At 38.3% G+C, this 24188-nt stretch overlaps 1 protein-coding gene across 3 annotated transcripts in view; it reads right to left on the reverse strand.

Annotated features, from left to right (window-relative positions):
- Positions 1 to 23523, reverse strand: part of CD53 (CD53 molecule) — a 29791-nt gene extending 6268 nt beyond the window's left edge. Inside the window, exons 1-5 of one of the 3 annotated variants that reach the window (XM_060142413.1) lie at positions 23434 to 23523; positions 8166 to 8245; positions 7085 to 7273; positions 4934 to 5008; positions 4264 to 4359 (exon numbers count right to left, since the gene is read on the reverse strand). In XM_060142413.1, coding sequence (XP_059998396.1) covers positions 4264 to 4359; positions 4934 to 5008; positions 7085 to 7273; positions 8166 to 8228 — 423 coding nt within the window. In that variant the 5' untranslated portion in view covers positions 8229 to 8245; positions 23434 to 23523. The remainder of the gene's footprint in view (positions 1 to 4263; positions 4360 to 4933; positions 5009 to 7084; positions 7274 to 8165; positions 8246 to 23433) is intronic. The other 2 variants (XM_060142415.1, XM_060142414.1) reach the window with 2 other exon arrangements.
- Between the last annotated feature and the right edge of the window lie 665 nt (positions 23524 to 24188).

The following is a 24188-nucleotide window of genomic DNA, read 5'->3' on the forward strand; positions in this document are numbered from 1 at the left end:
TTGCACCCAAGGCTGCTTCTGAGCAGAATGAGGGAAACAATTGCAGGTGTCTGTGAAGCAGCACATCAAAGACAGCTCAGATGCCTGTCTTCAGCTGACATGAGCCAAGAGCCCACAGGGGTCCCATTTGCTTCAGCACTTCCTCTTTCTGGGTCAAGGGCCCCAGTGCAGGCAGAGGGGAAAACACACACTTAAAGGGAACAGAGCCAGTTCAGGTCTGACTCTCAGGGCTTTGGCTCCAGCAACTGGATTAGACCCTGCCACTGATAGGGCAGTGATGATCACTGAGCAGAGGGGAAGTTCCACCTTACATCTGGCTCTAGATCTAGCCCTTCCATCTCTAGCCCCACTCGCCACCAAGGTGATAGCTGTCAGCACACACTAAGGAAAGATGTGACTTGCATCCACATCAAATCCAGGTCTCCCACCAAAGGCTTTGGGCATGCATAGTCTATACAGGGACACTCCCACATAACAACACCCCTTCAAGACTGCAATAGGTAACTCTTTCACCTAAATTCATAGAGGCAGAGAAAGTTAAGCAAAATGAAAAGGCAGAGGACCTGCTCTCAATTGAAAGAGCAAAAGAAAACCTCTGAATAAATAAATAATGCAATAGAAATAATTTACAGATAAAGAATTCAAAATATTGGTAATAAAAATGTTAACTGAATTAGGGAAAATAAGAGATGTACACAGTGAAAACTTTAGAGAGGAACACAAAAATATAAAAAAGAAAGAAAGAAAGAGTATACAGAGTGGGAAGGAAGACATAAAACTGTTTTTGTTCACAGGTGATATGATCATCTATGAAGAGAATCTGAAAGAATTGACATAAAAAAATCCTGGGACTAACAAGCAATTATAACAAGGTTGCAGAATATAAAGTTAATATACAAAAGTCAATTGCTTTCCTATATTACAACAATAAATAAGTGGAATTTGAAATTAAAAACACAATACCATTTACACTAGCATCTCCCAAAACGAAATACTTAGGTATTCAATATAAATCTAACAAAATATGTACAAGATCTGTATGAGGAAAAAACTCATAAAACTCTGATGAACAAAATCAAAGAAGAACCAAGTAAATGGGGAGATATGCCATGTTCGTGGATAGGAAGACTCAATGTTAAGGTATCAGTTCTTCCCAACTTGATCTATAGATTCAGTGCTACCCCAATCAAAATCCCAGCCAGTTATTTTATGAATATGAACCAACTGATTCTAAAGTTTATATAGAGAGGCAAAAGACTGAGAATAGTTAATACAATATTGAAGAAAAAGAACAAAGTTGGGGGACTGATGCTACCCAGCTTCAAGGCTTACTATAAAGCTACAGTAATCAAGACAGTACGGTATTGGTGAAAGAATAGACAAATAGATTTAGAGAGCCCAGAAACAGGCCTGGAAAAATATAGTCAAATGATCTTTGACAAAGAAGCAAAGGCAATACAATGGAAAAAAGATAGTCTGTTTAACAAATGGTGCTGGAACAACTGGATATTCACATGCAAAAAAAAAAAGAAAGAAAGAAAGAAAGAAAATATCTAGACTGAGACCTTACACCCTTCACAAAAATTAACTCCAAATAGATCATAGACCTAAAAGTAAAACACAAAACTATAAAAACCCTAGAAGATAATACAGGAGAAAACCTACATGACCTTGATTATGAAGATATATTTTTAGAAGAAACACCAAAGTTATGACCCATGAAAGAAATAATTGATAAGCTGGACTCAGTTAAAATTAAAAACTTATATTCTGCAAAAGACAATATCAGGAGAATTAGAAGACAAGCCAGACTGGGAGAAAATATTTGCAAAAGACACATCTGATAAAGAATTTTTGCCTAAATATTTAAAAAAAAAAAACCTCTTAAAACTCAACAATAAGAAAACAACCAACCTGATTAAAAAATGAACCAATGACCTTAACAAACACCTCACCACAGAAGATATACAGATGGCAAATAAACATATGAAAATCCGCATTATACATCATCAAGGAAATGAAAATTAAAACAATGAGCTAGCAGTACACACCTGTGAAGGTGGTCAAAATCTGGAACACTGACACTAAATACTCATGAGATGTGGATCAACAGGAACACCCATACATTGCTGGTGGGAATGAGAAATGGTACAGATGCTTTGGAAGACCATTTGGAGGCTTTTTACAAATTATACATACTTTCACCAAATGAACCAGCAATCATGTTCCTCAGTATTTATCCAAAGGAGTTGAAAAGTTATGTCCACAGGAAAAAAACTGCTCATGGATGATTATAGCAGCTTTATTCATAATTGCCAAAACTTGGAAGCAACCAAGATGTCCTTCAATAGGTGAATAAATAAGTAAACTGTGGTATATCCAGAAAATGGAATATTAACATTAAAAGTAAATGAGCTATCAAGCCATGAAAAGACATGGAGGGATCTTAAAAGTATATTAGTAAGTGGAAGAAGCCAGCTTGAAATGATTATATACAGTATGACTTCAACTATACGACATTCTGGAAAAGGCAAAACTATGGAGACAATAAAAAGATCAGTGGTTGCCAAGGATGAAGGTAGGAGGAGGTATAAATAGGCAGAGCACAGAGGATTTTTAGGGCAGGGAAACTACTCTGTATGATATTATAATGATGCACATATGTCATTATAAGTTTGTTCAAATGCATAGAATGTGCAACACTAAGAGTGAACCATAATGTTAACTATGGACTTTGGATGATAATTATGTGTCGATGTAGGCTCGTCCTTCATCTAAAAAAATGTACCATTCTGGTGAGTGATGTTGATAATGGGGGAGGTTATGCATTTGTGGGAGTATATGAGAAATCTCTGTACCTCCCTCTCAGTTCTGTTGTAAACCTAAGACTGCTCTAAAAATATAAAGTGTTTGGGGCGTCCCTGGTGGATCGGTGGTTGAGAGTCCGCCTGCCGATGCAGGGGACGCGGGTTCGTGTCCCAGTCCGGGAATATCCCACATGCAGCGGAGCGGCTGGGCCCGTGAGCCATGGCCGCTGAGTCTGCGCGTCCGGAGCCTGTGCTTCGCAGCGGGAGAGGCCGCAGCGGTGGGAGGCCCACGTACCGCAAAATAAATAAATAAATAAATAAATAGTTTGTTAAAAAGGAAGTTATTATCTTTATATTTAATTTTAAATGATATAATATCTATTATTTGCTTTAATAAATACTAGCAAAAAAAGTATAGAGGGTTAGCTAAAACAACATTGGCAAAATGTTGACTATTGAAGCTGGGTGATATGTACCCAGAGATACATTTTTCTATTATTCTCTTTTCTTTTGTATAAGTCTAGAAATTCTATAATAAGAAGGCTTCTAAACAGGAGTTTAAAAAAAAAAAAAGAAAGAATTGGGGATCCAGAAAGGTTAAGTGACTTTTCCAAGACTACCCAATCCTGGTCTCTGGGTTTTAATTTCTGTGCTATTTCTTTCTTTCTTTTTTTTTTTTTTTTTTTGCAGTACGCGGGCCTCTCACTGTTGTGGCCTCTCCCGTTGCAGAGCACAGACTCCGGACGCGCAGGCTCAGTGGCCATGGCTCACGGGCCCAGCCGCTCTGTGGCATGTGGGATCTTTCCGGACCGGGGCACGAAAGCGTGTCCGCTGCATCGGCAGGCGGACTCTCAACCACTGCGCCACCAGGGAAGCCCCGTGCTATTTCTTTTACTCCACACTAAGCAGGCATAGCAGGGCCACAGGCGGCTCCATGTGGTCATAATGGTATTGTCTGAGACACAAGCTATGCCAGTGTCATGCTGGCCCCCTGACCCCAACACACCAAGGCAGGAATACCAAGTTAATATATATGTTTGTTGGTGGGTTAGGGTATGAGGAATGGGGTGCTGGTGAGCTAGATAACAAGAATGATTTGGGCTACTCAGGACTTCAAAAGAGATTTCTTGCATTAAACAATTTCTGTTTTCAGAAAAATTTTGGAAAATACATAAACGAATCCAGTATAACATGTTTGGGTCTTTCGTACATCTTAGTAGGGCTTAAAAAATGAGCCTGAGTGGATGAAGTGTAAAAGAGAATGTAGACAACTTTGTACCAATCAAGCTGATTCCTGTGCTCTCCTGTTTGTGATAGCCAAGCATTATTCTTAACCTAGGAGCTGTGGACCTTAAATTCTGAAACTTTCATGAAAGGAAGACCTGTCTAGTCCCCAGGGACTGAGGTTGGAAAAGTATGTCTGGGCTGAGCCGAGGAGGATTCCACTTGTACTCACAAATGACTGGATGGAGTCCCATGCCGCCTTGGTGCTGTTGTCTGAGTAATATTTCTGGATGCTGTCAGTCAGACCCTCAGCCACATAGTCATTCAGCTGGGTGGGGCACATTCCAGCAGAGAAGACATTGTAAAAAGCAAGTGAGTTCAAGGAACAAGGAATTTCTAATGTAGGCTAATAAAATAGTTCCATCTGCTCCTCCCTTCCAAATGGTCTCCTCAGAGCTAGGAAGTGAGGGGAGGGAGCTTATATATAGGAAGAAATGCTGAGGATGAGATGGCATTGAAGGAAGAAGTACACAGTGGTCTCTTGTCCTTCCAGAACTCTGGTTTTACAAAGGAGGAAAATGGACAATCAAAGCATGAGTTCTCTTAGGCACTGAGACAGATATTCTGTACTGCCAAACACATGGAGAAAAGTAAATAGGTAAATAAGAGGAAGATAAACTTGCTTTTTTACTGTTCTTCCTATTCATCCTTCAAAACACCATTCAAATGCAATCTCCTTCATGATTTTTTTTCTCTCCCCAATTGCAATTAATCCCTCTTTCCTTCATCCTTCTACTTTGATTCTAACTCTATTATAGGATTTATTTTGTGCCAATTTCTTCTCCACTGCACACTACCCACTCTTAGCAATACAACAATGAGTTTGATTCTCTATAACTTACCTTCTGTTCATACACGAAGAGCAGGATGGCCAAGGTCACCTCAGCAAGGAGGATAATCAGCAGCAGGACAAAGAACTGGGGCAAAGAAAAGAGATGCTCACAGCACTGATCCTCATTCCTCCCCCACTTCTACTCCATCCTGGGAGCATCCAGGCATGTCTCTGCACATGTGCAGGAGGTTCTGTTCCTGCCTGTTTGAGCCTTCATAAGCTTTCTCTTGTTTTGTGAGGAATATTTGTTCTTTTCCTACAACTATACTCCAAGACTCTAGAGGGCAGATCAGCTGTCTTCTAACTTTGTTCTCTTCTTCCCATTGTGCTTCTACCCATTGTGCCCACTGAGCTCCATGTGAATAATGAATAGGCAATACCATTTGTTGAATCAATGAAGAAGTTTTAGCATCAGCCTATTGAAACAACTGAGCAAAAACTAGTAAACTGAACCATGTGTCTTTAGAATTTGGGGCCTGGTCCTTTCTGCAAGCAAAGGGCTATTTTAGGGTAGAGGAAGGTAATGGTAGAGGTTGAGAGGAGCCCTGTACAGATGGGGAGAAAAGGCGCTCTAATCATGATCTTAACTCATATTTATCTCCAACTCTAGGTGCTTATGCCAATCACAATTAACAGAAAACACATTTTCACTTATTCACTTTCCTTCATTTTTTACCCCAACACAAATTTTGACTACTTAAAACCTTTTTCCCAAGTCTATAATCTTCCATCTTTTGCCACTAGTCTGGGAACTATCTGAGAACAAGGACTTTCTTATTCTATCCCCCCTTTTTATTCTTTTTTAATTAATTTATTTATTTTTGGCTGTGTTGGGTCTTCATTACTGTGCACCGGCTTCTCATTGCGGTGGCTTCTCTTGTTGCAGAGCATGGGCTCTAGGCGCATGGGCTTCAGTAGTCGTTGTTCGCAGGGCTCTACAGTACAGGCTCAGTAGTTGTGGCACATGGGCTTAGCTGCTCTGCGACATGTGGGACCTTCCTGGAGCAGGGCTCGAAGCCATGTCGCCTGCATTGGCAGGTGGATTCTTAACCACTGTGTCACCAGGGAAGCCCTCTTATTCTATCTCTTGACTCCAGTTTAACAGTTGACCCATAATGGAAAGAAGATTAACCACATAACTTGAGGAAAAAGAAAGGTGATTGGGAACCCATATTTATGGATAGAGTGGCACTGTTATACCGAGCTCTGTTCTGAGCACACCAGAGGAATGAAGAGCTCTTCCTCCATAGATCTTACAGGAAAAACCTAAGTCTAAAGGTGCTCCTTAGGATAGGTAACTGACAGGGAGCAAGTGAAAAGCTCTAGCATCTCTCATGTTAGACCTCAATAGCTGCAGCTTAGGCCTTCACCCATTTGCGTCACTCAAACTATGGTGTATCTAGTGCAGATATCAGATAGGTAAGCATCCTCTGCCATTTTAGGAGGGTTACAGCACTCAGAAGAATCTAGAGACTATATTTTCCATCAGTTAGTGACTCTGAGTCAGATCCTGGAAATATATACTAATGTGAGGAGGATTTAGGCAGATGGATGACAGTTGATTTCAACCAGATATAAATAAGAAATGGGGGGAGATAAATTGGGAAATTGGGATTGACATAGAAACACTACTATATATAAAATAGATAACTAATAAGAACCTGCTGTATAGCACAGGGAACTCTACTCAATACTCTGTAATGGCCTACATGGGAAAAGAATCTAAAAACAAAAAAAGAGTGTATATATATTTATGTATAACAGATTCACTTTGCTGTACACTGGAAACCAACATAACATTGTTAATCAACTATACTCCAATAAAATTTTTTAAAATAAAATAAATGATGAAATCTATAGGAAAAAGAAAGAAGAAATAAAAGTTATGAAGGCAAATTATAATGATAAGTTCGTCATTAACAGTGTAAAATGGATGTCAAGGAGGATAGCAATGCCCTCTCTTATCTATCCCTAGGACTGCAGTCAAGAACAAAATACTACTGGTCTAGACAGAGTGGACTGACCTGAGGTGCCAATTTTATGTTCCTATGATTTCCCTGCACTAATAGGTGAGTTGCCAGAAAATATCTTGCTTGTGGCTTAAGCCAAGGCATCATGTCGCCCCACTTAGGGCACCACATCAACTGTGAGAGTAACTCACCGACATAAGCAGGCACTTATTCTCCTTGATGGATCCCATGCAGCCCAGGAAGGCAACCACCATGATAATGGAACCCACGATGACAAGCACATTGCCCAGCGTGAGAGAGGGGAGGTTATGGAAGAGCACTCCAAAGTTGTTATGGATCAGGAGGTAGATCCCAAAGCCCAAAATGCAACAGCCACAGAGCTGAAAGGAAGAATCACATAACATTCTGAAATAAAATGTGGTCCTTGAATATCTCCTCATACTCACTTACATGAGATTAGAATCACCTTTTTCTATTGGTTCTACACAACAAACTATTTACCGAGATTTCCCCATGCCCTTAGAAAAAAAGTTATCATCTCCTGTGATGTCCCACTCATGCCTCATCCTACCCATATCAGATACCAGGGAAAGCTCATTCCTATGGGTAACACAGTATCTTCATGCTTCAGATTCCCACTCTTGCTTCCAGATCTTCATGATTCAGATCCCTACTCCTTGTTCCCTCAACTACTTATATATGGTCTTCCCTTTGGAAACCACAACCATGTAAAGGGAATACCCTGGTTGAGAAGTTCATCTTTCTTGGCAGAAAACTAGAGAAGCCAAACTTTTAAGAATCTTCTCATAGAAACATGAGTACCAACCTATCCTATGTCTGAAATTCAATTGCTTAATCTGGTATAGTGACACCTCCCCAGAAAAGGTGACTTCCTTTTCAATCATCTATTCTTTCCAAGGGGTTAGGTTTGGGCATCGGGGGAGCAAGAAGAAAAGAGCCATTAAATACAGGGAATGTAGAGTCTTAGGTTTCTGACCCATAGATGTCAGCAGTGAGCAGTAATAGCCTAAAGCTCCCAGAGAAACAGTATCCTCTACTGCACTGGTATCTTTCAATTTTGCAGGCTTATATTATGGCAGGATGGAAAGAGGGGAGAAAATTATCATCCCCTTCCTCTTAGGCTGTGTATACTGCACCTGACCTGGGCATGTGTGGGTTCCACTCCACACCAGGCTCTTCAGGAGAGGAGAGAGAAGTAGAGTGTAGCTAGGAAGAGGTGAGTTCAACCATGCTCATAAGAGACAGACTTACCCAGAAGATCAAATTGAAGAAAAACAGGACATACTTCAGCAATTTCAAGCTACTTATGCCCATGCTGAGATATTCTTGCCCTAAAATGTAGAAGGAAGAAAAGAGGACATAAGTGACCTGGCTCTGCAAAGTGGCACCAGAGATCAGAGGACACATATTTCCAGGGTTCAAGGATCTCCAGCATCACCTTGGGTTTGAGCTGTGAATCTTTTCTGGAAAGTTTCCCCAAACTTCTTGCTCTTTTAGTCTCTGAACTGAGGAACCAATTGGTTCATCTTGGACACCACGTTTGTTTCAATTCAGCAAGCTAAAGATGCTTAACATTGAATTAAGCACTCTAGAAGTAAGTAATAGAGCCATTCTTAGAGGAGGCTGAGTCAGTGACACATACCATGTCAGTGCTCAGGGACTGAAGGAAGCCCTGGGATCAGGGATAGGCTGGTCAATCAGCTGTGGAGAAGGTCAGTGACTTGATCCACCAGTTTCTTATATACCCTGAGTTGCATATACACTCTACATTTGGTCTATGAACTTCTCCACATGAAAATGTGGGGAACATATCTATGCCTCATTCATCCTTCTACTGAAGAAACATATATGGTGTTTTCTGTTCTAGGTGCTGTGGGAGATATAAACATGACTAAGCAATAGCAATCCTCCAGAAAATGTCAACCTTACAGCAGAGATAATATTGAGCAACAAATATCCAGTGAAGAAACAAAAAGAGATTACAATGAGAGCTTGAAATTTTTAAAAATATAATTTTGTTTTTCAGTGAGGACATCAGTATCCACAGTCTGGTCCTCAATTCTAGAGATCCAGATACACAGTTTTGAATTTTCTCTCAGAAGTAATGAGTTTCTGTATAGTGACTCATATTTTAAAACTGCACATAAGACTGATATACAAAGCAATAAAGTCAATTTTTGTTTTTTCTCCCATTAGAACTATGCTTTTTCTAGTGTATAGATTGCTTTTATAATCCATCATACCCTCATTGCAGTGTCAAGATACCCAGAAATCAGATGGTCTTAAGTGATAGTTCATTCAGGCTATAAATAAGCCTGATGAGCTACTTATGTTACATAATAGAGTAATCTTCTCTGTTAAAAAGGTCAAATACTTATATCTATCTCATACCATTTTCCTATTTCTTTATTTTGTCCTTCTCTTTTCCCTTCCTTCTTATCTTGACCCTCAGAATTATTCTTAATTGTTAATAATTACTTTAACCAAGTTAAAATAAAGGTAGATTTTAATTTTATTTGGAAATGCTTAAGAGGTAAAAAAATAAAAGTATAATGATTTATTACATAGGCTTTGAAGTCAAAGTTGAAGTCAACTTTCACCTATGTCACTGAACAGGTGTGTGAGATTTGTAAACCTACTTAACATTTCCAGTTACAATTTATCCCTGTGTAAAATGAGGTAATACTTATACATTATAGGGTAGAAGTAAAGGTTAAATCATCTTACCAAAGAGACTGATGTATGACCAGTACTCAATACATGGAACCCATGTTTATTTAGATGGATTTGAGTATTTCCCAGGCCTCATAGTCAAGAGTTAGCTGCTCAAAAAGACTACACTCATTTGAATGTGTTTATTTGAATGTCACCTCCTTCATCAATCCAGCTGAAAATCTTTGTATTTCCATGGCAGTTAGTACTGTTCTTTGAGACTTGACATATTCAAATCTATTTCATTCTATTTCATTACCTGATATTGCCTGCGCAAAGGGCTATTGTAAGGAATCTCAAAAATTTGGAGATAAGGACTGGTAAATTTTACATCTTAAGAGTTAAATTAATTAAAATTCTAGTTAAACAAATAATTTATCCATAGATATATCTTAGTCTGGGAGATACTTGGTCAATGTACAGAGAAAAAAGAACAAAGCTGGGATTATAACCATCCCAGACTTCACATGTACTATTGTGTTGGCCAAAAAGTTCTTGCGGGCTTTTCTATAAGATTTTATCCATAAGATCAATACAAAGTTACAGTAATCAAAACAACATGGTATCAACCCCAAAACAGATACATAGATCAATGGAACTGAATAGAGAGCCCAGAAATAAATCTATGCACCTATGATCAATTAATCTATGGCAAAAGAGGCAAGAATACACAATGGAGAAAAGACAGTCTCTTCAAAAAGTTGTGCTGGGAAAACTGGACAGCCACATGTAAAACAGAGAGGTTAGAACATTCTCTCACACCATATACAAAAATAAATGCAAAATGGTTTAAATACCTAAATGTAAGACCAGAAACTATAAAACTCCTAGAGGAGAACATAGGCTGAACACTCTCAACATAAATCATAGCAATATTTTCTTGCATCAGTCTCCTAAGGCAAAAGAAATAAAAGCAAAGATAAACAAATGAGACCTAATTAAAGTTTCTGCACAGCAAAGGAAACCATCAACAAAATAAAAAAACAACCTATGGGATGGGAGAAAATATTTGCAAATTATGCAACCAACAAGGGGTTAGTATCCAAAATATATAAACAGCTCATACAACTCAATATCAAAAAACCAGATAATCCAATCAAAAACAGGCAGAAGACTTGAACAGACATTTTCCCAAAGAAGACATGCAGATAGATGGCTAACACGCACATGAAAAGATACTCAGCATCATTAATTATTAGAGAAATGCAAATCAAAACCACAGTGAGGTATCACCTCACATCTGTCAGAATGGCTGTCATCAAAAAGTCTACAAATAACAAATGTTGGTGAGGATGTGGAGAAAAGGGAATCCTTGTACACTGTTGGTGGGAATGTAAATTGGTGCAACCACTAAGGAACTATGAAGGTTCCTCAAAAAACTAAAAATAGAACTACCATATTATCTAGCAGTTCTACTCATGGTTATATACTGAGAAAAACCAAAAACTCTAATCCAAAAAGATAGTTGCACCCTAAAGTTCATAGCCTATTGGCTATTGAAAATAGCCAAGACATGGAAGCAACCCAAGTGCCTATCAACAGACAATTGAATAAAGAAGATATTGAATTGAATAAAGAAATATATATATATAATATATATATTAGCCATAAAAAAGAATGAAATACTGCCATTTGCAACAATGTGGATGGACCTAGAGAATATTGTGCATAGTTAAATAAGTCAGAGAAAGTCAAATACTATATGATATCACTTACATGTGGAACCTAAAATATAATAAAAATAAATGAATATGCAGAACAGAAACAGATTCATAGATATAGAAAATAAACTTGTGTTTACCAAATGGGAGAGGGAAGATGGAGGAACAAATTAAAGGTATGGGATAACAGATACAAATTACTATATATAAAATACATAAGCAGCAAGGATATACTGCATAGCACAGGGAATTATATGCATCATCTTGTAATAACCTATAATGAGTATAATCTGCAAAAATACTGAATCACTATGCTGTACACCTGAAATAACACAATATTATAAATCAACTATACTTAAAGAAAGAAAATCCATAGTTCTTCTGCATATTAGCAACAAATATTCAGAACTCAATTTTTAAAAAATATATTTACAATAGCATCAAACTATGAAATATTTAAGAATTAATCTTACAAAAGATGTGAAACAACTACACACTGAAAACTAAAAAACAAACATAAATAAACAAAAAAACATTGCTGAGAGAAATTGAAAAAGATATAAATAAATGGAGAGATATACCATGTACATGGGCTAAGAGACAGTGCTGTTAAAATGTCAATTCTTCCCAAATTTATCGATAGATTCATTGTAATTGCAATCAATGTCACAGCAGACTTCTTTGTAGACATTTGAATATTGATTCTAAAATTCACTTGGGAATGCAAAGGTCTTAGAATAGCAAAAACAAATTTGATAAAGAACAAAGGTGGAGGACAAGCACTACCTGATTTTGCTACTTTCTATGAAGTTACAACAATAAAGAAGGCACAGTATTGGCATGAAAATAAACAAATAGATTAATGGAACAGAACAGAGAACTAGACATATATGAACAATTGACTTGCAACAAAGATAAAAAGTTAATACAACAGAGAAAGGATATTTTTTTCAACATGATACTGGAAAAATTGGATATTGCAAATATGCAAGAAAATGAATTTGGATACATATATCTCAAAAATTAAGTAAAAAATAGGTCATAGACCTAAATATAAAACCTACAACTATAATACTACAGAAGAAAATATAGGAGAAAATATTTGCAACCTCGATAGGGCAAAGAATTCTCCGATAAGGCACTAAAAGCACAATCCATAAAAGAACTGATAAATTAGACTTCTTTAAAATTTTTAAAAAATTCTGCTCTTCAAAAGATACTGTTAAGAGAAAGAAAAGACAAGCCACAGATGAGGAGAAAATATTTCCAAATCACATATGAGATAAAGGGCTTCTATCCAGATTCCAAAAAGAAGTTATGGGAACCTCTGACTTACAGGAAGGAGGTCAGAAACACAGGTTAAAACCTGGACTTGGGACTGGTATCTTAAATGGAAGGAAGTCTTGTGGGACTGAGCCCTTTACTCATGGAATATGATTCTATCTCTGGGTAGACAGTGTCAGAATTGAGTTGAATTCTTGGACACTCTGCTTGTCTCCAAGAATTGCTTGTTAGTATGGGGAAGCCGCCTCACACACATATGTTGGAATTAGGTCCAGGAAGCTGATTTAGAACCTAGAGCTCTAACAACAGGTGAATGGATAAATAAACAGTGGTATAACTATATAATGGTATACTACTCAGGAATAAAAAGGAATGAACTGTTGGTACACTCTAGAGCATAGATGAATCTCCAAATGATTAAGGTGAGTGAAAGAAGCGAGACAAAACAGGAGTACCTAATGTGTGATTACAGTTATATAACATTTTAGAAAATGAAAACTATAGCAACAGAAAGCAGATGGATGATTGCCTGGAGACTGGGGTAGAGGAGTATGGCATGGGGTAAATAGAGGGGGAGCAGGGAAGGACAGGACGAAGAGATCACAAAAGACCATGAATAATATTTTGTGTGTGATGAATATGTTTGTTACTTTGACTGTAGTGACGGTTATTTTATTTTATTTTTTTAGGTAGCTACTGCATGCGGTTGGTATTCTTTTCCTATTGCTGTCACAACTTAGCATCCTTCTTTTAATTTTTGAATTTTATTTTATCTTTTTATACAGCAGGTTCTTATTAGTGATCAGTTTTATACACATCAGTGTATACATGTCAATCCCAATCGCCCAATTCATCACACCACCACACCCACCCACCCGTGGCTTTCCCCCTTGGTGTCCATCTGTTTGTTCTCTATATCTGTGTCTCAATTTCTGCCCTGAAAACTGGTTCGTCTGTACCATTTTTTCTAGGTTCCACATATATGCATTAATATACAATATTTGTTTTTCTCTTTCTGACTTACTTCACTCTGTATGACAGTCTCTAATCCATCCATGTCTCAACAAATGACCCAATTTTGTTCACTTTTATGGCTGAGTAATATTCCATTGTATATATGTACCACATTTCTTTACCCATTAGTCTGTCGATAGGCATTTAGGTTGCTTCCATGACCTGGCTATTGTAAATAGTGCTGCAGTGAACATCGGGGTGCATGCGTCTTTTTGAATTGTGGTTTTCTCTGGGTATATGCCCAGTAGTGGGATTGCTGGATCATATGGCAATTCTATTTTTAGTTGTTTAAGGAACCTCCATGCTGTTCTCCATAGTGGCTGTATCAATTCACATTCCCACCAACAGTGCACGAGGGTTCCCTTTTCTCCACACCCTCTCCAGCATTTGTTGGTTGTAGATTTTCTGATGAAGCCAATTCTAACTGGTGTGAGGTGATACCTCATTGTAGTTTTGATTTGCATTTCTCTAATAATTAGTGATGTTGAGCAGATTTTCATGTGCTTCTTGGCCATCTGTATGTCTTCTTTGGAGAAATGTCTATTTAGTTCTTCTGCCCATTTTTGGATTGGGTTGTTTGTTTTTTTAATATTGAGCTGCATGAGCTGGTTATATATTTTGGAAATTAATCCTTTGTCCATTGATTCATTTGCAAATATTTTCTCCCATTCTGACAGTTGTCTTCTCATCTTGTTTGTGGTTTCCTTTGCTGTGCAAAAGCTTTTAAGTTTCATTAGGTCCCATTTGTTTAGTTTTGTTTTTATTTCCATTACTGTAAGAGGTGGATCAAAAAAGATCTTGCTGTGATTTATGTCAGAGTGTTCTTCCTATGTTTTTCTCTAAGGGTTTTATAGTGTCCGGTGTTACATTTAGGTTTCTAATCCATTTTGAGTTTATTTTTGTGTATGGTGTTAGGGAGTGTTCTAACTTCATTCTTTTCATGTAACTGCCCAGTTTTCCCAGCACCTCTTGTTGAAGAGACTGTTTTTTCTCCATTGTCTATCTTTTCCTTTGTCATAGATTAGTTGACCATAGGTGCGTGGGTTTAAATCTAGTGTCCTTCCTTGTCTCTTGTAACATTCATTATTTTAAAGTCTATTTTATCTGATATGAGTATTGCTACTCCAGCTCTCTTTTGATTTCCGTTTGCATGGAATATCTTTTTCCATCCCCTCACTTTCAGTCTGTATGTGTCTCTAGGTCTGAAGTGGGTCTCTTGTAGACAGCATATATATGGGTCTTGTTTTTGTATCCATTCAGCAAGCCTGTGTCTTTTGGTTGGAGCATTTAATCCATTCACGTTTAAGGTAATTATCGATATGTATGTTCCTATGACCATTTGCTTAATTGTTTTGGGTTTGTTTTTGTAGGTCCTTTTCTTCTCTTGTGTTTCCCACTTACAGAAGTTCCTTTAGCATTTGTTGTAGAGCTGGTTTGGTGGTGCTGAATTCTCTTAGCTGTTGCTTTTCTGTAAAGCTTTTGATTTCTCCATCGAATCTGAATGAGATCCTTGCCAGGTAGAGTAATCTTGGTTGTAGGTTTTTCCCTTTCATCACTTTAAGTATATCATGTCACTCCCTTCTGGTTTGTAGAGTTTCTGCTGAGAAATAAGCTGTTAACCTTATGGGAGTTCCCTTGTATGTTATTTGTCATTTATCTCTTGCTGCTTTCAATCATTTTTCTTTGTTTTTAATTTTTGCCAAGTTGATTACTATGTGTGTCAGCATGTTTCTCCTTGGGTTTATCCTGTAGTGGACTTGCTGCGCCTCCTGGACTTGGGTGGCTATTTCCTTTCCTATGTTAGGGAAGTTTACGACTATAATCTCTGCAAATGTTTTCTCTGATCATTTCTCTCTCTCTTCTTCTTCTGGGGCCCCTATAATGCAAATGTTGTTGCATTTAATGCTGTCCCAGAAGTCTCTTATGCTGTCTTCATTTCTTTTCATTCTTTTTTCTTTATTCTGTTTCTCAGCAGTGAATTCCACCATTCTGTCTTCCAGGTCACTTATCCATTCTTCTGCCTCAGTTATTCTGCTATTGATTCCTTCTAGTGTAGTTTTCATTTCAGTTATTTTATTATTCATCTCTGTTTGTTTGTTCTTTAATTCTTCTATGTCTTTGTTAAACATTTCTTGCAGCTTCTCGATCTTTGCCTCCATTCTTTTTCCGAGGCCCTGGATCATCTTAACTATCATTATTCTGAATTCTTTTTCTGGAAGGTTGCCTATCTCTGCTTCATTTGGTTGTTTTTCTGGGGTTTTATCTTGTTCCTTCATCTGGTATATAGGCCTCTGCCTTTTCATCTTGTCTATCTTTCTGTGAATGTGGTTTTTGTTCCACAGGCTGCAGGATTGTAGTTATTCTTCCTTCTGTGTCTTCCCTCTGGTAGATGAGTCTATCTAAGAGGCTTGTGTAGGTTTCCTGATGGGAGGTACTGGTGGTGGGTAGAGCTGACTGTTCTTCTTCAGTTTTTTTTTTTAGAGGAAAATTTACAACTTTATTTATTTATTTATTTATTTATTGTATTGTTAATTTACAGTGTTTGTAGTTAGGTTTTATGCATGTATACATATGTTAAAAAGTCCTTCCTAATTTGCTCCTGTCCATCTCTCCAAATTCATAGCAACATTCTTGGTCTTATACTTTAAAATCTAGCAAGTAACATTGAATACTTTTCTCCATTCTTCCTTCCTTACCTTTGCTCAGCAGTCCTTTGCTGGAATTTGCCCCTTTCTTTCCCTGTGACCCCTTAATTAGGTTAGCTACTAATCATCCTGAGTCTAGGCTCACTAGACTGTCAGCTTCTTGAGGGATTCATCTTTGAATCCTCGAGGCCTAACACAGTACCTAATTACACTAAAAAAGTAAGATGGTTGAATGAACAAATGACTGGAACTTTGCTCATTAACTCTAAATTATCTTGTGTAGTGGAATGAACATGACACTGCAGAGTGAGGAGCTTTGGGCTTGAGATTTATTGTGCCATTAATCTAATCTTTCAGACATTGAAAATAACCGACCCAGAAGAAGACTGGGCCAGATGCCTCCTAGAGTCATCTCATGTCCAATATCTTCAGATCCTGTGACAGCTGCTTCAGGACCCTGTAATCTAATTGTCCACAGAGCACCAACTAATGAGGTGCCCACAAACCTGCGGATATCCCCACTGATTCTTTCCTTCACAGACAGGAAAAAGAACCTCTTTCTCCTTCCTGATTTTCCACTTAGACTTGCACCAAACGGAAGGAGAAAAGCTGCCCATTTTGTGAAGATCATTACTACTTTTACCATATGCAACAATGAACCCAGTTTTTACATAAATCAAGAGAGAATTCCCCTTTCCTTTCTTCACTGTAGCTGGTCAGTTATTGAGTTTCCACCCCTTCCAACCCCACTGGAAAAACTGACACCCCTCTGCAGTCAAAATCTGTGACTAATGTGGCCCTGTGAAGAAAGCCCCTGACGTCAGTTTCCAGGAAACCTCCGTGACTGAACTGCAGTTAATTGCAGCACCTCCCACACCCAACGTGGAGGCCAGGGAGGAAGTTCACCCTTTACTAATTTTCCTCCAAGCAAAGAGCTCAGGCTGATAAGCTGTCTCATGGATTTCTAGTTCAATCTCTTTCTTTTCTTTAACCCATACTTGCAGGTCATCTAATACAGTGTTGAAGGTAATCAAGCTTAGAAGTGGCTAAAGTTGGACAGAAGTTTCAAGAAACTATTAATTCTTGCTCTCCAGCCTTATCTGATCCAATTTTAGATTTGGAGCCACAGCAAGACAGCTTTGGTGTTACACGGACTATTAGATTTATGAGATGTTAATAAATATTCCTCAAACAAACAAACAAAAACAAACAAAACCATAGGGAATGAGAGGTATCCATGGTCAATAATTTTGGAAGTGAGATTAAATAAAAATAAAACATAAAATAATGAACAGTTTTTTTAATGAGTGACTTCTGTGAAAACTGATATGTACTAATGTACATTGTGGGTGTCTAAGAGAAAAGTCTACTTATATAACTACAAACCTATTCATATATTACAGGTTACTTATTAACAGCTCAGAGAACATAGTGTTCCATGGAACACAGTTTGACAAACACTAGTAATGGATGCGGGCAAGTTTAGTTTTGAATTCTAGCAGTGGTACATACCAAAAGTATGGCCCTAGGCAATTTCCTTAATCTCTCTAACTTTTCCAATTTCCTCATCTTTAAAATGGTGATACATTAATGCATACCTCATAGGTTGTTCTGAGAGTTAAATGAGATAATATTTCCTGGATGGTTCAGTATCAGAGTGCCTGGTTCAGTGAAAACTGAGGAAAAGATCAAGTTCAGAGCTTCCCTAACAGTCAATTCTTAAGGGTGACTCTGAAATTTCTGCTAGATTTTCAGGAATAAAATACATTGGGTGCCAGAACACCTTTTTAGTAATCCTTTGCTTGTTTCATTTTTTGTAAATATCTTTTTAAAAAAGTTTTGTGTGTTCTTGTGAAAAAATTTAAACTATAAAGAGAGTACAAAGAAGAAAACATAAAATCTTCTGAAACTCCACATCCCAGAGATAACCACCATTAACATTTTTGGTGAACATCTTTCCAGACATTTCTTGATATACAGATCTATTTGCTAATTTACATAGAAGAACATGTAATGTTCTTACATCCAGCAAGGTAAGTATTGGCTTCCCATTTATTCCTACACAGAGTCTGTGGAGGTCTTTAATTCATCACTGAACAATATTGGGGCCATTATTAACATAAGTTTTTTTCTAAATAGGAAAGGAAATCTGTTCTCCATGAGGGCTCCCAAATTATGGCCGTCTTGACAAAGTAAATTTAGATAAATGATATAGTTCACTGAACTCTGCAAAATGCCAAGCTCTTCATAAATAAATTTTATTTATAATCCTCATATCAACCTCGTAACTTAGGTGTCAATAGCCCCACTTTTCAAACAGGAAGTCCAAGACTCAGACAGCCTATGTAACTGGCACAAGATCACCCAGCTAATAATCAACAATGACAGGGCACAGGCCAAGGTCTTTCAGTCTCCCAAGCCTACGTTCCTTTCATTGTCCCAGGTTCTGAGTTCTTATCTCCCACTTCCCAACTCAACTCCTCCCACTGCAATGTGATGAGCCTCCAGGAGGACTCCTTCCATCTTTCAGTCTGAACCCCTGTGAGCAGTGGCTGAGGTAGGATGTGGGTTTTGCATTTCTGTCTATTCATGGAGTAATAAGTAGTTACAGGGGAAAGGGTGATACTAAAATTAAACCAAATCAAACCATCAACTTTCATGTATTAGTTTCCTCTCACCTCTCCATCACTTTGTCAAGGGAATGTGTCTGTCATCTTATTCTTCCCTGAAATTGTGTTCAGATGAAAATTTCCTTTCAAGGCTGTCCTCAAGGGAGAGGAATTGGTGATTTATAAAAGAGAGAAAGAAGCAAGAAGCAAAGAGAAGAGAAGAAATGAAGAAAAACAAATCCAGATTATCTTGGGGGTCTCATTTTCCTCCATTTGGGAGCTTAGGAAGATCATCACTCAACAGAAAAATCATAGATGCTCCTAGCAGCTGAGCTGAGACAGGGACTTATATAACAAGGGCTCTCTGTAAATCAGGAACAGTTACATAAAACAGTTACCATTGTTCCAGAGTCAGTGGACTAGTGGTTCTCTTTCCTTAGCATAAAATATGTAGAATTTTGCTGTGGAGGGTCCCTGTCCTAGAGACCTGTCCATAGTGTGTTCAGGCAAGTTATGCCCATGGTGGACAAGGCTCTCTGTGGGATAATGAAAGCCGTTTCTGTGATATTCCTAACAGAAGTTGGAATAGCCTGAATCTAGTCACAAGGAAACATCAGAAATACCAAAATGGAGAGACAGTCTAGAAAATACTTGCCTGTACTCTTCAAGAATATCAGCATCATGAAACACAAAGAAAGACTCAGGAACCGTTCCAGATAGGAGACTAGAGAGACGATGGTGTAAAACAATGTATGATCAGAGATTTCCCTTTGCTGTAAAATATATTAGTAGGCAATTGGTGGAATCTGAATAAAATCTATAGAGTGGTAATAGTATTGTATCAGTGTTAAAATCTTGATTTTGATATTGTAAAGTGGATATATAAGAGGATGTTTTCGTTTGTAGAAAATACACACTAAAACACTTAAGGGGAAAAGATATCACGTCAGCAATTACTCTCAAATGAGAAAGCTGGAGAAGGATAAAGAAAATGTGATAAAACGTTAATATTTGAGAAATCTGAATGAAGGGGGTTCAGAAATTCTTGGTATTGTTTTTGTAACTTTTCTGTAAGTACAAATTTTTGTCAAAATAAAAAGTAAAAAAAAAAAAGTTGAACATAAGTAAATGATCTGAAGGATACCTATCTTGAAATCATTACGATTTAAGTCCCTCATGGTATAAATACTGTGATTCTACAATAACTATGTTTAGAAGAATAAACCATGGGATAATTCTTTAAGGCCTCTATTTGTTTGTAATATAGAGTAAATATTAAGCCATGAGTTCAAATTTACTTGAATAAATTTTAAAAGATGTGAGTTATCAAAATCATTTCTCACCTTTATTCTTTAGTTCTCCTGAAATATAAAACGTCAAACAAAAGTTTGACAAATTAAATAGATATTAAATACTTGATTTGTTAGCATATTGATTTCAGATCATCTGGATTTATAGTTAAGTTGTATTTTCATGTCTACCTATGTTAAAAAGCACTGGAAACTTCTTTATGTGAACAAATAACACAGTTTAATGATGCCTATTTAAAAAGAAGTCTATAAGAAAAGGTGTATAATGTAGTGTGGAGAAAAGAACATTTCACAGAGACTCAGGAAACATTCTAGATAACTAGTTAAGTAATTTTATGACTTTGGACAAGTCACCTGACCTGAAAAATATACAGATTGGAATGTTATAATAGCAAAACAGGGCTCCCACTATGAGTTGGACAATTTATTTAAGCTTAAATAATCTCTAAGTTCCCTTTAAGTGTCAACATTCTAACACTTGGAATATAGTGCATTTATTTTAAATGTTTGTGGAAATGTATCCTTGTGGCTGAACAACTTTTGGCCATAGCTAGGATGTATTGTTGCTACTGCTTGGGTAGGAACTCTACTGTGAAATGGGAAATGAATAGAGGAATTGCCTCTATATCCCAACACAGAGATGGATGGCCTGAGGGCTCACCCACTGGCTTTGGAAAAATGTTATCTTCCTCTTTCAGAAGACCTACTTCCAGACGGCCTTCCCAAACTGACCACCCAAGCACCAGTTGCAATCCTCTCCTCTTCTGTCCCAGCAGCCACCCTGGAGACCCACTCTGCAGAGCTGTCTAATGTCTCTGCATTAGACATTCAGTGCTCTGCACCTGCAGTGGCAGCTGGGTCCTGGAGGTTCCTGAAGGCAAGTGTCCAGTCTCTAGGCCCATGGTGATCTGCACACATTGGATGCTCACTCGGTACAGGAAGTACTGTAGGCTGACTATTTCAGGAACATAAACCAAACCACCATGACTAAATCAACACAGCATTTCCGGAAACAGAAGCTGAGGGAAAGAGAATGTCTGTAACCTTGCAAAAAGCTCCACCTTTCACTTAAATCTAGGGGGAAAACCTAGGTTGAAGAAGAAGAAATCTGACTCTCACCCTCATTTCAAGCCACATTCCATCAAGCCTGTCAAGTGGAGGTTTCAGGCATAGCTCCATCCAGGGCTGGGCTTGGGACCCTCCTGGTTAGAGATCTTGCCTTCCACTTTCAGGTGTTGGGGTTCTAGAACCAAGTAGGAGAAATTTCCTACTTCCTGTGGTCCTGCAACCATGGTTTGTTATAGTCCAATCTCATTTTCTTACTCTCATTTCTAGCATGCCTGGGTGTTCACATTTCTTTGAGTTTGCATATACTGTGTCTTGTCTGAAATGCCATTACCCCCAGTCTCCATAGCAAACTCATCCTTCCTTGAAAATGAACCCAAGCAGTCACCTCTCCCAGGGAGTCTTTGGCACACTCCTGAACTCCTACATTTTGTGCACACACTTGCTCCATTATAGAAAACTTCACATTGTGTCATATTTTTGTATTGCTGTGTCTGTCCTTCATGTTACTCTACAAATGCTTTGAAATTGATAACCACATCAGTTATCCTTGGGTCTCCAATGTTTAGCATATGCCTAGCTGCTGGCATGTTGCAACGTAGGAGTGAAGAAGTTTAAACAGACCTCAGGTCCTAGTCTGAAGCCTCTGCACAGTCAGAAGTCAACCTGAGGACATAAGAAACTAAAGACCAACAGAGTTTGAGGTTTCCAGCGTGTGTCTCTTGTCAATTACCAAATGCAAGGTCACTTAGATAGTAGTAGATGTAAAAGGCTGGGCTTTGAATCATTCCTTGCTGGTATAAAGGTGTCCAATCCTTTCATTTAAAGGTTAAATACTCTAACTGGCCTACACAGGAAACATCACAGGAAATCATGTTTCAGTTCAACCTCTGCTCTAATTCAACCACAATTTCAAAATAGTGCAGATTCTGGTAGAGATTGAGAAAGCAAAACTTCTTTGTTTAGCCAGCAGCTAAGATTCTGCTTTTGTTCAGTTCTCTTCCAAAGCCCTTGTATACATATCTGATATTTCTTATCTCCCAAGGGAGTTCCTTAAGGGCAAGATTGTTTTTTGGACAAATATCTTCCTTCTACTTTGCCCCTTCCTCCCAGGCATAGTGCCTGGCCCTAGGAGGTACTTAACATCTGATTATTTTTTAAATTCAAAGTGCAATAGTCCCTGAGGTGCTTTGGGAATCTACAGCCCTTTCCCCCATTCCCATGCCTCATTGTTAGGTGGGTGAGTGTGGTTCTAGGGGACTTTCCTCTCCATTCCCAGTAAGATCCTTGCAAATATTGGAAGGAGAAAGCTTTCATCTAGAGTTCCCTGTGGTAACCTTACCCCCAGTGACTATAGTGGTTACAGAAAGCCAGGACCAAAGCTTAGCTATCACTTTCTGAGTCCGTAAGACCTCAGTTATTAGTTATGGGGCCTGAATTAGAAATCATTGCAATATCAAGTTTGTTTTGCAAGTCATGCAAAGTTGGTGCACGTCATATTATATTTATCAATATTCTTGTTTTGAATACTAAGGATACTTTTATTTGGGGGAAACCTGAGGATCACAGTGGTCTTCCTGCCCTTTAAAAACAACAAATCTAAGCATCTCTTAGTGGTATCTAGCTTTTACTTCTCAAAATACAGGTTCTGAGCATGTCCTGTGTCCTTGACTCTGAGTTGGGTATTGTGATTTATATCAGTCCTTCTGTTTAGTGTCTCTGAGGAATCACAGTGGGAGTCACTAACTTTACTTTTGAAAATTTCTCAGATGAAGAAGATCTGCATCTCCCAGCTACCTTTTAAAATAACTATGACTGTTTGTTCTCTGCTCACTTTAAAAATCACAAGACAAATCTTCTGAAGATCAGCACATGTAGGAAATCTCCCCAGCTTCATCTTGTACAGATGGCTATGGTCAACAGAAATGACCAGACCCAAATTCAAGTTCTGAAGCAATTTAAGCACATAAATGCCCTGACCCAAAGTGATATCAGATAATGGGAATCCAGTTAATTGAAACTCCTTCCAGCCTGATTGCCTTTTGAGGGTCAGTAGAATCTTGTTCATAATTTTACTACCTGCAGTAAATATTTGCAAAAGTTTCAGGAAATTTTAGTTACTAGAGAGGTATATAGAGACTCCTGAGAAGATACCCTAGCCCACATAATATGGTTCAGGTCTCTGCTCTCAAACAACGTTAAAATATCACCAATCTTACCTTTTGCAGGCTCTTTTCCTCAGTCCTTTAGGCAGAATTGGTGATTATCAATGAGGCGCCGAGACAAGGCTGGTAACACGGAAGTTGGGGCTATTTGTGTAAAAGGAGAAGTGAAGGGGGAATAAATGTGATCACACTGTGATGACAGGAAGCCCAGATGAGGAGACAGAGGAAGTGGGGCTGGGCCCGCCCTCTTTAGCCTCAAAGATACAATCCTTCCCCTGAGGCTTTTTAGAAGCTTACTCCACAACCCACCCAAATGTCTAAACCAGTTTCTCTGCAACTCAGGAAAATCTCAATGACCAATTTGGTTCAGGTAGGAATCTGTGAGAACTGGTGGGTTCTGGGGAGATTTTGACATTGTTTTTTGTCTAGAAAAGGGCAGTGCTTCTCAATCAAGGTGACATCTCAGAATTACCTGTGGATCTGTTCAAGGATAAGTAGGCCTGACCCCACCATACTTCTCCAGTCCCATTCAGGTAGACAGACTGGAGTGGAACCCAAGAATCAATATCTTAAGAAGTTTTCTAGGACTGAGACTTAGGAATGTCTCTTAAGCCATTCCACCTTCTCTCCACCCTCCCTCCAACTACCTTCCAGAAGATCTGTAGTCTCCAGTTTGATTGGGTCACTATTTTCAGATTTCCATGTCTCAAAAGCTGGACTGTCCTTATGTAAAGGTACTTTCAGGAGCAAACTCCAAGGCACAATCCAGCGGGCACTAGTAGAAATGATTTGGTTAGTAGAGGGAGTTC

This window comes from Lagenorhynchus albirostris, chromosome 2 (assembly GCF_949774975.1).
Source record: "Lagenorhynchus albirostris chromosome 2, mLagAlb1.1, whole genome shotgun sequence".
NCBI classification, from domain to species: domain Eukaryota; kingdom Metazoa; phylum Chordata; class Mammalia; order Artiodactyla; family Delphinidae; genus Lagenorhynchus; species Lagenorhynchus albirostris.